Source organism: Petromyzon marinus, unplaced genomic scaffold, assembly GCF_048934315.1.
Source record: "Petromyzon marinus isolate PM22_M1 ecotype Great Lakes invasive population unplaced genomic scaffold, UKy_Petmar_22M1.pri1.0 PM_G_Scaffold_20, whole genome shotgun sequence".
Lineage (NCBI taxonomy): Eukaryota > Metazoa > Chordata > Hyperoartia > Petromyzontiformes > Petromyzontidae > Petromyzon > Petromyzon marinus.
In genome coordinates, this window is record NW_027422762.1 from 1,883,009 (window position 1) to 1,896,964 (window position 13,956).

Consider the following 13,956-nt stretch of genomic DNA (forward strand, 5'->3'; position numbering starts at 1 on the left):
TTGATTTGTATTTTAATGAGGGAAATAAGTATTTGACCCCTCTGCAAAACATGATTTAGTACTTGGTGGCAAAACCCTTGTTGGCAATCACAGAGGTCAGACGTTTCTTGTAGTTGGCCACCACGTTTGCACACATCTCAGGAGGGATTTTGTCCCACTCCTCTTTGCAGATCTTCTCCAAGTCATTAAGGTTTCGAGGCTGACGTTTGGAAACTCGAACCTTCAGCTCCCTCCACAGATTTCCTATGGGATTAAGGTCTGGAGACTGGCTAGGCCACTCCAGGACCTTAATGTGCTTCTTCTTGAGCCACTCCTTTGTTGCCTTGGCCGTGTGTTTTGGGTCATTGTCATGCTGGAATACCAATCCACGACCCATTTTCAATGCCCTGGCTGAGGGAACGAGGTTCTCACCCAAGATTTGACGGTACATGGCCCCGTCCATCGTTCCTTTGATGTGGTGAAGTTGTCCTGTCCCCTTAGCAGAAAAACACCCCCAAAGCATAATGTTTCCACCTCCATGTTTGACGGTGGGGATGGTGTTCTTGGGGTCATAGGCAGCATTCCTCCTCCTCCAAACACGGCGAGTTGAGTTGATGCCAAAGAGCTCCATTTTGGTCTCATCTGACCACAACACTTTCACCCAGTTGTCCTCTGAATGATTCAGATGTTCATTGGCAAACTTTCTTGAGCAGGGGGACCTTGCGGGTGCTGCAGGATTTCAGTCCTTCACGACATAGTGTGTTACCAATTGTTTTCTTAGTGACTATGGTCCCAGCTGCCTTGAGATCATTGACAATATCCTCCTGTGTAGTTCTGGGATGATTCCTCACCGTTCTCATGATCATTGCAACTCCACGAGGTGAGATCTTGCATGGAGCCCCAGGCCGAGGGAGATTGACAGATCTTTTGTGTTTCTTCCATTTGCGAATAATCACACCAACTGTTGTCACCTTCTCACCAAGCTGCTTGGCAATGGTCTTGTAGCCCATTCCAGCCTTGTGTAGGTCTGCAATCGTGTCCCTGACATCCTTGGAGAGCTCTTTGGTCTTGGCCATGGTGGAGAGTTTGGAATCTGATTGATTGATTGCTTCTGTGGACAGGTGTGCTCCTAATCTCAGCTCGTTACCTGTATAAAAGACACCTGGGAGCCAGAAATCTTTCTGCTTGAGAGGGGGTCAAATACTTATTTCCCTCATTAAAATGCAAATCAATTTATAACATTTTTGACATGCATTTTTCTGCATTTTGTTGTTGTTATTCTGTCTCTCACTGTTCAAATAAACCTAGCATTAAAATTATAGACTGATCATTTCTTTGTCAGTGGGCAAACGTACAAAATCAGCAGGGGATCAAATACTTTTTTTCCCTCGCTGTAGATGCCACCACCACCATCTGTTGCGCGCCGGTTGAACTTACGACTCTCGGTACGAGCAGCTGCAAGTGGACATACGGACCAGGTTTGTTCGCATCTCTGAAAGTTCGTAAGTCGAATGTTCATAAGTAAGGAAGTCCCTGTAGTAATGTTCGTACATAGAGTACATGCTGTGATGTCCGTAGGTAGGGGAATCCACGTCGTAGCGCTCTTAAGTATGGGAATCTCTGAAGTAATGTTCGTAAGTAGGGGCGTCTCTATAGTAATGCTTGTAAACAGGGGCGTCTTGCGGTAATGTAAGGGAATCCCTGCAGCAGTGATAGTAAATAGAAGAATCCCTCTGGCGATGCTCATAAGGGAGTATCTGCGGTAATGATTGTAAGTAGGGAAGTCCTCGCAGTAACGTTCATAAGTAGGGGATTATCTGAAGTGATGTTTGTAAGTAGAGGAGTTCCCTGCCTTGGTGATTGGCTTCACTTCTCCTCCATCTTGCACCCCGAGTCAAACGGGGAGACGCGGCCGCGACCTCCCCGAGGCTATCGTCGTCGTCCCCGCCGCCGCCGCCACGCCAGGCGTTTTCTATCAGCTTGAAAATAACGAGATCCGACTCTGTCCAGGAGGAGCCCCCTCGGGTCGCGTCGTCGATGGCCTCCGAGGGGAGACCTCCGAGAGTCGACGACGTCGAAGTGGAGGCGGTGGAGGAGGTCACGGCGGAGGCGACGTCAAAGATCCGTTCCCAGGGGTCCCCTCCGTCGGAACACGGCAAAGCCTCGTCTCCAATCGACTCCATGGGAGAGCACTTGTAGCCTACGTCCTCCACCTCGTCTAACTCATCACACGGGACACGCTCCCCCACCTCGTCTAACTCATCACACGGGACACGCTCTCGTCTAACTCATCACACGGGACACACTCCCCCACCTTGTCAAACTCATCCCACAAGACACGCTCCCCCACCTTGTCAAACTCATCCCACAGGATACGCTGCACTTCATCTTCCACCTCGTCTAACTCATCCCACGGGACACGCTCCCCCACCTCGTCTAATTCATCACATGGGACACGCTCCCCCACCTCGTCTAACTCATCACACGGGACACGCTCCCCCACCTTGTCTAACTCATCACGCGGGACACGCTCCTCCACCTTGTCAAACTCATCCCACGGGACACGCTCCCCCACCTTGTCAAACTCATCCCACAGGATACGCTGCACTTCATCTTCCACCTCGTCTAACTCATCCCACGGGACACGCTCCCCCACCTCGTCTAACTCATCACATGGGACACGCTCCCCCACCTTGTCAAACGCATCCCACAGGACACGCTCCCCCACCTCGTCTAACTCATCACACAGGACACGCTGCACCTCATCGTCCAGCTTGTCGAACTCATCCCACGAGGCACACTCCAGCTTGTCTAACTCATCCCACGGGTCACGTTCCACCTGCTGTCCCTCCTCCTTTTCCTCCGCCTCTTCCTCCTCCACCTCCTCCTCTTTCTCCTCCACCACCACACAAAGCCCTTCCAAGGTAACGCTCCGCTGGGCTAAGTGGAGCTGGGTGTGAGCGCCGCCGCCGACGTGGTGAGTCTCCACGTCGTCTGGAAGATCCATTGCTTCAACATTCACGGCATTCTCTTTCCTGGGGGGCGGGGGGTTTGTTTAAAATAAAATATAAGAGTTATTATCATACTCTTGGTAAAGTCATGTAGGTAAAAAATAAAACAACAAAAATCACGACGTTTCGGCCACAACACAAGCAGCCTTCATCAGGTGAAGGGACCAGACTTTCTCGAGGACAGCGCTGGAGTGAAACACAGCCACGCTCAGACCGTGACCTTTAAGCTGCGTGAGAGTAATTAAGGTGCCTTGTCATTATCTGTATCGTTATAATATCTTTATCACGATTATCCGTATTATCAGTATCTGTATCATTGTCATTATCTGTATCATTATAATATCTTTATCACAATTATCCGTATTATCAGTATCCGTATCAGTCATTATCTGTATCGTTATAATATTTTTATCACGATTGTCTGTATTATCAGTATCCGTATCATTGTCATTATCTATATCGTTATATCTTTATCACGATTGTCCGTATTATCAGTATCCGTATCATTGTCATTATCTGTATCGTTATATCTTTATCACGATTATCCGTATTATCAGTATCCGTATCATTGTCATTATCTGTTTTGTTATAATATATTTATCACGATCATCCGTATTATCAGTATCCGTATCATTGCTATCATCATTACGATTATCATAAATTGATAAAATTATCCTTGTTATCCTTATTGTTCATTATTGTTAATGTTATCATTGTTACCATTATTGTTCTTAATCTGTCATGATAATTATCATTATTAAACGAGGTCATTTAATATTCTTGGGTCTTTCGGTAAAGTCACTTAGATAGGTTCAAAGAAAATAACAAAAAAATGTTTTGTGTTAAAAAAATATTTTTGTTATTTCAAAATCAGTGAAGTTGTTAACAACACTTTAGGTGGGTAAACAAATTAAAGATTAAAGATGAATCTTGGAAAACATAAACCAAATAATGATTATTAGAGTTAAGCCAAGGGTCACCCAGAGGAGATGGAGCGAGATGGGTTGATCACGGGACCGAGAGAAAAGGATTCCATAGAGGAAGCCTATCGGCCGCCTTTTTTCCCAGCCACATGCGGTAGCAATAAAACGACAAAGGGAGAGAACACGACTCCCACCGAGATAGACAAAGGCGACACCCGACCGCGAAGGAAGGAGCCAGGCCTTGATGAGACATCTCATCACCACAATAAAATAGAACAAACACACATACATCAGACGAAATAGGACAAAACTCAGCAACAAGAATAAGTCTTCTTTGGTTCTTTCGGTAAAGTCACGTAGAATGAGAATAAAACAATAAATTAATAAAATAAAATAACACAATAAAATTCTCACGACGTTTCGGCCACAACACAAGTGGCCTTCATCAGGTGAAGGGACGAGACTGTCTCGAGGACAGCGCTGGAGCGAACACAGCCAAGCTCAGACCGCGACCTTTAAGCTGTGTGAGAAGAAACAGAGCGCCTTGACAAAGGAATTAGCATTTGGTATTACCTTAGAGTCGCGGCATCTCTTCAGAAAGGTGAGAGACTCGATTAGTTGAGCCTTCTTATCCCGGAGTCTGTTGAATGATCTTAAGGTTATGTGGAATCCCTCCCCGTAGAGGCGGTTAAATTTCGATTTAAAGCCGCGACTCTAAGGTAATACCAAATGCTAATTCCTTTGTCAAGGCGCTCTGTTTCTTCTCACACAGCTTAAAGGTCGCGGTCTGAGCTTGGCTGTGTTCGCTCCAGCGCTGTCCTCGAGACAGTCTCATCCCTTCACCTGATGAAGGCCACTTGTGTTGTGGCCGAAACATCGTGAGAATTTTATTGTGTTATTTTATTTTATTAATTTATTATTTTATTCTCATTCTACGTGACTTTACCGAAAGAACCAAAGAAGATGAATCCTTGCAGTCACGAAAGCTTTAAAGAATAAGTTGACATTATAGGAATCTACACACTCGCTACGATAAAAAAACAGACTACAATCTACATAGTGGGTATTACTTCTCGTACATAATACTGATACTAACGTTATTCACCTTAAATTACACTACATCTTGCCATTTACGTGACTTTACAAAAACCATAGAAATTAATTCCAGCAGTCAAGAAGCTTAACCGAAACTAAGTTATACCTCTAAAACTGAGGACACCAATAAATTACTCTAGTATAACAGCACGGGTCCGCGGATACTGACAGGGGGACGAAATAAAAAAAAAACCCCTAAGAAATACGTGGTGATTACAATGTTAAATCACAAATCTTGGGAAACATTAACCAAATAATAATTATGCATTATTAAACCGAGGGTTATCCAGAAAAGATGAGGCGAAATAGGTCACACACAACCAAGATAAACTGTATCCCATAGGAAAAGACCCTCCCAACCGTCTTTGTCTTCCCGCAGCACGGCATAGCAAAGAATGTAACGCCCAGAGCGAGGGAAATTACTCTTGTATTGCAGGGGGGCATCTGTGTTCCACAGATGAAAAGATGGCTTGGGGAGAGACACAGATGGCTTAATAAATGACACACACACGGACACACATACAACTCCCCCCCCCCCCCCCACAACACAGAGCGAGATCATAGAAAGTTCCGGTCCTTTGTGAGAAGGCGAGTAGAGAAAGAAATTTTGGCATAAAAAGAGAGACACGGGCCATACATTGCAACACAGCTACCAGCGGCAGAAGACGGCGATCATCAGCTACCGAAGATGACCAGCTACCGAAGATAACAGCCAGCCACCGACGCAGGAGATCACCGCCGACGCAGAAGAAGACTCCGCAACTCATCCAGGATGGTGAGGCTCGCCGAGTAGTGACATGCTACGCCGTGCGAATTCAGCGCCGTCCGAAGAAGTATCGCTCGAAAATCATTCTGCTCTGGGCGTCGACTCACAAGAGCCACTGCAGTTCGAGCTAAGCTGACCAGAATTCCAGCGTCATCCATCGACGAACGAAAGCATCGTTCGTCGCCAGAGAGCCGGAGCCGGCGCGCACCAAGCAAGGGTGTCAGCTGCCAGCGGAAGAGCTGTGGGTGCTACCTGAAGACGGGATCATCGCGTCGTGCCGACTCTTCGGACTGGCTGCGGACCGAACTCCGGCCGCCCGTGTGAGAGAACCCAGCTATCCGTATGACATGCACGCCGCCACACATTGCAACGCATCACCTGGCATCTGCTTGACGCAAATAATTGATCAACAACACATCCCCACTCAACCCATACCATGCCCACTCAACACATATACACGAATCATTACTAAGAAGACTCATGATAAGTGCGTCAAGTATCAACTGATAACGAAGAACACGGTTGCCATTGGGTTACGGGGAAACGGTCGTGTAGAAGTATTTTTAGTAGTTATGTTTCTTTTTGATTTGCATAAATATTATCAACGAATTCATTGATGAAAACTAAACGTTTAAAAACATAAGTTACAAATTCACACACTCACAGGGAGAACACTGCGTTGAAATCTTCCTTTGATCACAGAATCTGGCCCGTGAATGTATTGAAACCTCAGCCAATTAATAAGTATTTGCTGAAGCAGGCCTACTGCTGCACACCATGGTTTCAACATTTCGTTAACTTACGTAATCTTGCCCATGGATTCATTGCCGTATACGTTTTGCCTTCGGGATAAGTTTCTTTATTGCCTTCGTGTGAATGTCGTTGCATGAATTTTTTAAGGACTTTTATTCCTTTTGATTTAAAGCTTTCGTGACTACAGTAATTCATATTCTTAGCTCTTTCGGTAAAGTCACGTTGAAGGGAAACAATAAAATAATAAAATATATATAAAACAATAAAAATTCTCACGACGTTTGTGTTATGGTGGAAACGTCGTGAGAATTTTTATTGTTTTATATATGTTTTATTGTTGCCCTTCAACGTGACTTTACCGAAAGAGCTAAGAAGGACTTTTATTAGTATTTGCCGTATATGCTCATGTTACTCTGATGAAGCAATCGTTTGTTCCGGTACCCAGTAAACAAACGTGATCATTGAGGGTTAAATGTATGAATCCATGAAGCCTTAGCCAATTGATGAGTATTTGCTGAAGCAGGCGTACTGCCACACACCCTTGTTCCAAGACATTTCGCAATTACGTAATCTTGCTCATGCATTAATTACCGTGTACTTTGCCTTCAGGACATGTTTCTTTATTGCCTTCGTATGAATATCGTTGCACGAATTTTTAAGGAGTTTTGTTCCCTATCGCCGTATATGATCGTGTTACTCTGAGGAAGTAATCAATTGTTCTGGTACCCAGTTAACAAACGTGATTATTGAGGGTTAAATGTATGGATCAATGAGGGGAACATCTCCTGGAATACTGTGTTGACAATTTCAAGCATAAGAATTCGCATATTAGAGTGTTAAAGTTTTGTTTAGAAATTAAAATTGCTTAACACAGCAGTGTTTGAGTGTTTATTTCCTAAGTTAATTCTTAATTACAAGAACTGTATCCTGCGGTGAGATTTGAATTTGGAGACCTGAGATAACACACTAATACATAATCAGTAAATGCTAAAGCGAGAATAATTGTATCATAGCGATCGATAATACGAACCTAGACAACAAAGCCGAGCTCAATCTGGCATACTTACAGCACACCTGCATAACTTCATACAATTAATTGTATGATGCCGATTGATGATACGACCCTGGGCAACGAAGCTCCACTTAGCATAATTTATGCACATAATTGAAACATTAACATAACTTTGGATAATTACGCATAAAATTAAATTAAATTTTATTATTTACATCAACATTTTCATACAATAATCCTCAAATTAGTAAAAAAAAATGCACTTACAGTTTAAGGGGTGACTGAAGATTTGCCATCTAACGATCTCTGTATAATTAAATTATTAAACACCTTAGGTGGGTGAACAAATTAAAGATTAAACCTTTAGGCCTAAGGCTTGAGGCCTACTAACATGTTACTAGGCGAAGCTTTCGGCGTGAGAATCCTCTAATTAGTTAAAAATGCACTTACAGTTTAAGGGGTGACTGAAGATTTGCCATCTCACGATCTCTGTAAAATTTAATTATTAAACATCTTAGGTGGGTAAGTAAATTAAAGATTAAACCTTTAGGCCTAAGGCTTGAGGCCTACTAACCTGTTACTAGGCGAAGCCTTCGGCGTGAGAATCCTCTAATTAGTTAAAAATGCACTTACAGATTAAGGGGTGACTGAAGATTTGCCATCTAACGATCTCTGTATAATTAAATTATTAAACACCTTAGGTGGGTGAACAAATTAAAGATTAAACCTTTAGGCCTAAGGCTTGAGGCCTACTAACCTGTTACTAGGCGAAGCCTGAATCCTCAATTACGTTTAACTTATAGGTTAAGGATGTTTCATGAGAACATTTATTACCGGAAGAAATCCGATTATCTATGAAGCTCTTCACCGCCGCACATACACAAAGACACATTTAAACGATTCTTACTTTTTTGGGTGACGATATTCCCCCACGTGCTAAGAGACTCTCTCGCTCCTCCCAAGGCTCTCAGCTCAACGTCGCCTTTCCCAAGACGCCGATTCTGCCGAGTCGAGCAGAGAACTTTAAACTCCTTCACCACGTCCGAGGGGATCAATAACCAACAACCCCCTCAACGTAAAACTTGTTTACAAAACATCGGGCGGTCACCCGTGGGTCAACCCATGTTGAATGGAGGTGGTGGGGGGGGTAGGGGTGTAACCCCGTTTACAATCATCCTTGTCAGTAATATTATGATTGTCATTGCTATTTTCATTGTTGTTACAATTATTATAACTATTTTTTATTGCACTTAAAGGTGACTGCCAACCTACCATGGAAGATATCTGACCGTGTCTGAGCCGACGGAGGGGGCCGACGGAGCCGAGGGGGCCAACGGAGCTGGGGGGGCCGGGGGGGCAACGGAGCCAGGTGGGGTCGACGGAGTCGGGGGGGGGCGACGGAGCTGGGGGGGCCGATGGAGTCAAGGGGGGGGGGGCGGGGCGATGGCGCAAGCAGAGGGAGCCGACACTGACTTTCTCACACATCATGCACTGACTCACTCACACCATGCACTGACTCACACATCATACACTGACTCACTCACACATCATACACTGACTCACTCTCACATCATACACAGACTCACTCACACATCATACACTGACTCACTCACACCATGCACTGACTCACTCACACATCATACACTGACTCACTCACACCATGCACTGACTCACTCACACATCATACACTGACTCACTCACACATCATACACTGACTCACTCACACATCATACACTGACTCACTCACACAATGCACTGACTCACTCACACATCATACACTGACTCACTCTCACATCATACACTGACTCACTCACACCATGCACTGACTCACTCACACATCATACACTGACTCACTCGCACATCATACACTGACTCACTCACACATCATACACTGACTCACTCACACAATGCACTGACTCACTCACACATCATACACTGACTCACGCTCACATCATACACTGATTCACTCACACCATGCACTGAATCACTCACACATCATACACTGACTTTCTCACACATACACTGACTCACTCACACCATGCACTGACTCACTCACACATTATGCACTGACTCACTCACACATCATACACTGACTCACTCACACATCATACACTGACTCACTCACACCATGCACTGACTCACTCACACATCATGCACTGACTCGCTCATCATGCGCTTACTCACTCACACATCATACACTCGCACAACCACTGACCCATTCACTCATCATACACAGGTTCACTCATTGTTTGCTGGCTCACTTGCACATCATACACTGACTCACTCATCATGCGCTAACACATCGTGCGCTGACTCACACATCATACACTCACACTGCCACTGACTCGCTCACACATCATACACTCGCTCACACATCATTCACTAACTCACTCTTCATACGCTGACTCGCACATCATACACTCACTCACTCTGCTGCTGACTCACTCACACATCATACACTGGGAGTGTCGTGCTGCCAGCTATGGCTGCAGTTTTTTTGTCGTACGTGTTATGTATATCGTTTATTGTTAAATTTAAATTCACAGTTCCTATGATTACTGTTGTTACATTGTTTTTACAGCTTTATTTTGGTGATTCGAAAACATATGGTTAATCTAAATTGTCTTATGGTTGTTGTTGGCTTGCACCACATTGATTTTAACACACAGCGTTTTAACATGTTTTTTTGCGTGGAATATTTGCTGGTTTATTCCAGAATGTTTCTGTTACGCATTGTCGCTTTAAGATGTTCTGTGTTCAAATTTAGTTTGTTGCGGTTGCACCTGACTTAAGAGCCGCATGGCTCACAGGGCTATACCTAATAAATGAAACTTGAAAACTTGAAACTCTCTCTCTCACGCAAATGCCAGACACAACGCAGATGATCGCCACTGAACGCTGCCACCGCCCGATGTCGACCACCACCCCCGGGTTGAAGTCTTCAAGTGGTTTTGCCCGTGGCCATGGCAACGGGGGCTGCTGGAGGCTCCACGAGGCTTGGAGGTCGTCGTCATGGAGATTAACACTCGTCATCATCATCGTCGTCACGGAGATTTACAAACTCGTCATCATCATCATCGTCATCATGGAGATTAACAAACTCATCGTCATCGTCATGGAGATTGACAGACTCATCATCATCATCATCTTCATGGAGATTTACAAACTCGTCATCATCATCGTCGTCATGGAGATTGACAAACTCATCGTCATCATCATCATCATGGAGATTTACAAACTCATCATCATCATCGTCATGGAGATTTACAAACTCATCATCGTCGTCATGGAGATTGACAAACTCGTCATCATCATCGTCGTCATGGAGATTGACAAACTCGTCATCATCATCGTCGTCATGGAGATTTACAAACTCGTCATCATCATCATCGTCATCATGGAGATTAACAAACTCATCGTCATCGAGATTGACAGACTCATCATCATCATCATCTTCATGGAGATTTACAAACTCGTCATCATCATCGTCGTCATGGAGATTGACAAACTCATCGTCATCATCATCATCATGGAGATTTACAAACTCATCATCATCATCGTCATGGAGATTGACAAACTCGTCATCATCATCATCGTCATGGAGATTGACAACCTCATCATCATCATCGTCGTCATCATGTAGATTGATAAACTCATATTCTTAGCTCTTTCAGTAAAGTCACGTTGAAGGGAAACAAAAAAATAATAAAGTATATATTATATATATTTTATTATTGAAGGGAAACAATAACATAATAAAATATATATAAAACAATGAAAATTATCACGTTTCGACCATAACACAAACGGTCGTCATCAGGTGTGCCGGTTTCGCATTTATTTATTTATTTAAACCGGTGTATTTATTTATTTATATTTAAAAAATGCCAGCGCAGCGATTTGGCAGTTTATTTAGAAGGACTAGTCCATCTATTTTCTGAAAAGAGGAGGGGGGAGACGAAAAATTAATGTATGCTGTCTGAAAGCCACTGTAAGCGTGAACAATCAATTAAGACCTGAAATGGTTTATCAAATCTTTCCAATGATTGCTAAGCCAGAATCCATCTTCTCGGTTGAAATTGTCTCTGTGCTTGTATATGTGGATAGCCTCATGAACGAATCTCTCATGGTAGCCAGATGGCTTACAAAGAACCTGTCTTGGAAAAGTCAATGTCATGTGAGCCTACTGAATTATAACAATGATCTGCCACGGCCGAGGTGTTGGTCCTACCGTGTTTAAGGTCTGCTTTGTGTTCACGAATGCGGTCCGAGATGTGGCGTTTGGTTTCTCCAATGTAACTACTACCACAGAGGCAACTTAGTTTGTAGACACCAGGGTACTGTATGTCCAGAATCACATCTTTTACAGACGGAACCAGATCACCGATTTTATGTAATGTGTTGAAACGGACCTGGATCTTGTGTTTATTCAAGATTTTGGAGATCTTTTTTGTGATCCCCGCAATGTAGGGTAAAGTGATGGTTTTGAAAGGCTCCTCAAGAGGGTCCTTCTTCATGGTTTGAGTGATAGCTTTGCGGATTGTATAGTCGGAGTAACCATTAGCCTTAAGAGCTTGGTGTACGTGCTTGAGTTCACTGCCTATGTGTTCCTGGTCGGATATGCATTGGGCTCTATGATACTCTTGATGAGAGAATTCTTCTGTGATGGATGGTGGTGGGAATCCGGTTTCAGATAAGCATCCGTATGGGTAGCTTTCCTGTAGACAGAGTGGCTCATTGAACCATCAGGTCTCTTTTTAATTAGGACATCCAAAAAAGGCATCTTGCCATCTATTTCGACTTCCATGGTAAATCTGATGGCTGGGTGTATGGAATTTATGTGGTCGAAGAATTGGTCTAGAGCAGGCCGGCCATGTGGCCAGATGACAAAGGTGTCATCCACGTACCTTTTCCATAAGGTTGGGTGCAGAATGGCAGTCTGGATGGCGTCAGTCTCAAATTTCTCCATGAAAATGTTAGCTATAACCGGAGATAGGGGGGAGCCCATTGGGGTGCCCTCAGTTTGTTTGTAGAAAGTTCCATTCCATTGTTAAGATGTTCAAACACCAACTAGAAACCTTCTTCAAGGAATCAAGTTCTGCTTTTACCACGTACTTGTTAACATGCAAACAAACATGCTCTGATAATTATATATACAATGTCTTTGAAACTGATCAGCCTACACCAGAGAAGTCCTTCTTGATGGCCTAGTCTCATCCGTTTACAGACCAGAGAATGCTGCGTGGTGACGTCACCACGCTCAGGTTCATCTTCTTTGGTTCTTTCGGTAAAGTCACCACCACGTAGAATGAGAATAAAATAATAAATTGATAAAATAAAATAACACAATAAAATTCTCACGACGTTTTCGGCCACAACACAAGCGGCCTTCATCAGGTGAAGGGACGAGACTGTCTGGAGGACAGCGCTGGAGCGAACACAGCCAAGCTCAGACCGCGACCTTTAAGCTGTGTGAGAAGAAACAGAGCGCATTGACAAAGGAATTAGCATATAATGTAGCATTGAAATAGCTGAGTGATTAGCTTGTGACTGGTCACAGAAATGGCTATGTTAAAGTCAAAGCCTACACATCCACAGAGGCACCCCTTGACAAAGGAATTAGCATAGAATTTAGCATTGAAATAGCTGAGTGATTAGCTTGTGACTGGTCACAGAAATGGCTATGTTAAAGTGAAGACGCTGTGTGTGAAGACGCTGTGTGTGAAGACGCTGAGTGTGAAGACGCTGTGTGTGAAGACGCTGAGTGTGAAGACGCTGTGTGTGAAGACACTGAGTGTGAAGACGCTGAGTGTGAAGAAGCTGTGTGTGAAGATGCTGTGTGTGAAGACGCTGAGTGTGAAGACGCTGTGTGTGAAGACACTGTGTGTGAAGACGCTGAGTGTGAAGACGCTGTGTGTGAAGACGCTGTGTGTGGTGACGCTGAGTGTGAAGACGCTGAGTGTGAAGACGCTGTGTGTGAAGACACTGTGTGTGAAGATGCTGAGTGTGAAGACTCTGTGTGTGTAGATGCTGTGTGTGGTGACGCTGAGTGTGAAGACGCTGAGTGTGAAGACGCTGTGTGTGTAGACGCTGAGTGTGAAGACGCTGTGTGTGAAGACGCTGAGTGTGAAGTCGCTGTGTGCGGAGTCGCTGAGTGCGGAGTAAGCGAAGTAATAGTGGGGAGTGGAGAGACAAAGGTGGCGAGCGAGCCGTGGCGACCTGGATACTGTGGAATGTGGAGGACGTGCTGAGAGTTGTAAATAAAGCGGCGTTCGAAGAAAGACAGAAGTTGTCTGAGTGAAGTCGAACACTACAAGTCTATAGGCGGTGCTTATCAGCTGTACGAAATCTGAGCCTCGCCAAACACGTGATCGCCTATCCGCGCTACGTTTTTCTAAAAGCGCCCCAAGTGGCCAA

The 13,956-nt window shown here is 44.3% G+C and overlaps 1 protein-coding gene across 1 annotated transcript; it reads right to left on the bottom strand.

Moving 5' to 3' along the window:
• Positions 1-1,243: 1,243 nt before the first annotated feature.
• On the bottom strand, positions 1,244-8,646 carry LOC142912408 (uncharacterized). The gene is made up of 2 exons (XM_076060592.1): positions 8,447-8,646; positions 1,244-3,014 (listed from the first exon to the last, which is right to left on the bottom strand). Exon 2 carries the CDS (start codon positions 2,984-2,986, stop codon positions 2,234-2,236), a length of 753 nt encoding a protein of 250 aa, XP_075916707.1. The 5' UTR covers positions 2,987-3,014; positions 8,447-8,646; the 3' UTR covers positions 1,244-2,233.
• Between the last annotated feature and the right edge of the window lie 5,310 nt (positions 8,647-13,956).